Source organism: Phaethon lepturus, unplaced genomic scaffold, assembly GCF_000687285.1.
Source record: "Phaethon lepturus isolate BGI_N335 unplaced genomic scaffold, ASM68728v1 scaffold27727, whole genome shotgun sequence".
Classification (NCBI taxonomy): Eukaryota; Metazoa; Chordata; class Aves; order Phaethontiformes; family Phaethontidae; genus Phaethon; species Phaethon lepturus.
The window spans coordinates 19,833-20,752 of record NW_010551585.1 but is presented as its reverse complement, the minus strand read 5'-3'; the positions used below and the strand labels follow the sequence as shown (position 1 = coordinate 20,752).

At 61.6% G+C, this 920-nt stretch overlaps 1 protein-coding gene across 1 annotated transcript in view; it reads left to right on the top strand.

The window, feature by feature from the left end:
• DOK1 (docking protein 1, 62kDa (downstream of tyrosine kinase 1)) overlaps nucleotides 1–920 on the top strand; it is a 3,630-nt gene that overhangs the window by 2,109 nt on the left and 601 nt on the right. Inside the window, 1 exon segment of the mRNA XM_010290971.1 lies at nucleotides 445–918. Within this exon segment, the coding sequence (XP_010289273.1) occupies nucleotides 445–918 (474 nt within the window).

Here is a 920-nt window from a genome sequence, read left to right as displayed (position 1 = left end):
TGCTGAACTGTCACTCATCTCACCCTACTCCATTCTCTGTGCCAGCTGCATATTATTTCCTAGACTAACTGTTACCAGTTGTTGATCCTGCTGGAATTGCTCAGGTGAGGCAGCAGGTCTCCAGCGGGACTGCAGCTCTGGCTGTGGGGCACCTGGCAGTGATGTCCCGTCAAGTGTGCATCCTGTTCCAGTTTCATGGCTTTTTTTCTGGGCTGCTGGGCAGCGGTGCAGCCGCTGAGCACAGCGTGCCCCTGGGGTGGTGCTCGCTGAGCAGTGACCCTCGCGGTGGGGAGCGGAAGGAGCAGGATGTTCAGTGAAGTCTCTCTTGTAGGATGTGCGGGATCAGCACCGCAGCCACGTGCCCTGCAGCAGGAAGCACAGCCTCCACGATGCGCTGGGTCTGCAGGTGCTGGGCAGGATGTGACCCTTCCACTTCCCTTGCAGGTGATGTTCTCCTTCGAAGCTGGCAGGCGCTGCGACTCTGGCCCAGGGAACTTCACCTTTGAGACCAAGCAGGGCAATGAGATCTTCCGCCTGGTGGAAGCCTCCATCCGGGAGCAGAAAGCGCAGGTGGAGGAGAACCAGCAAAGCTGTGACTCACTGGATTCGGACAGCCCCGGCGTGGTGCTGATCCGCCAGGCCCTGGCTGACTGCCTGAGCCTGGAGATGCCCGTGGAGGGGGATGACACCCTGGCACCCAAAGTGGGGCTGGCGCCCAGGCCCAGTGCAGTGGCAGAGGAGAGAGACGCCACGTCTCTGCTGAAGACCCGGACTCTGCCAGAGCTCCCCATGCAACAGGCCAAGCCCGCAGTCCCGAGCACACCGCCACGCTCCCCTCTGCCAAAGGTACCCCGCGCCATGCCGCTGACCGAGGACACCTCCAGTGTGTACTCGGAGCCCCTAGACTCGGTGAAGGGCTT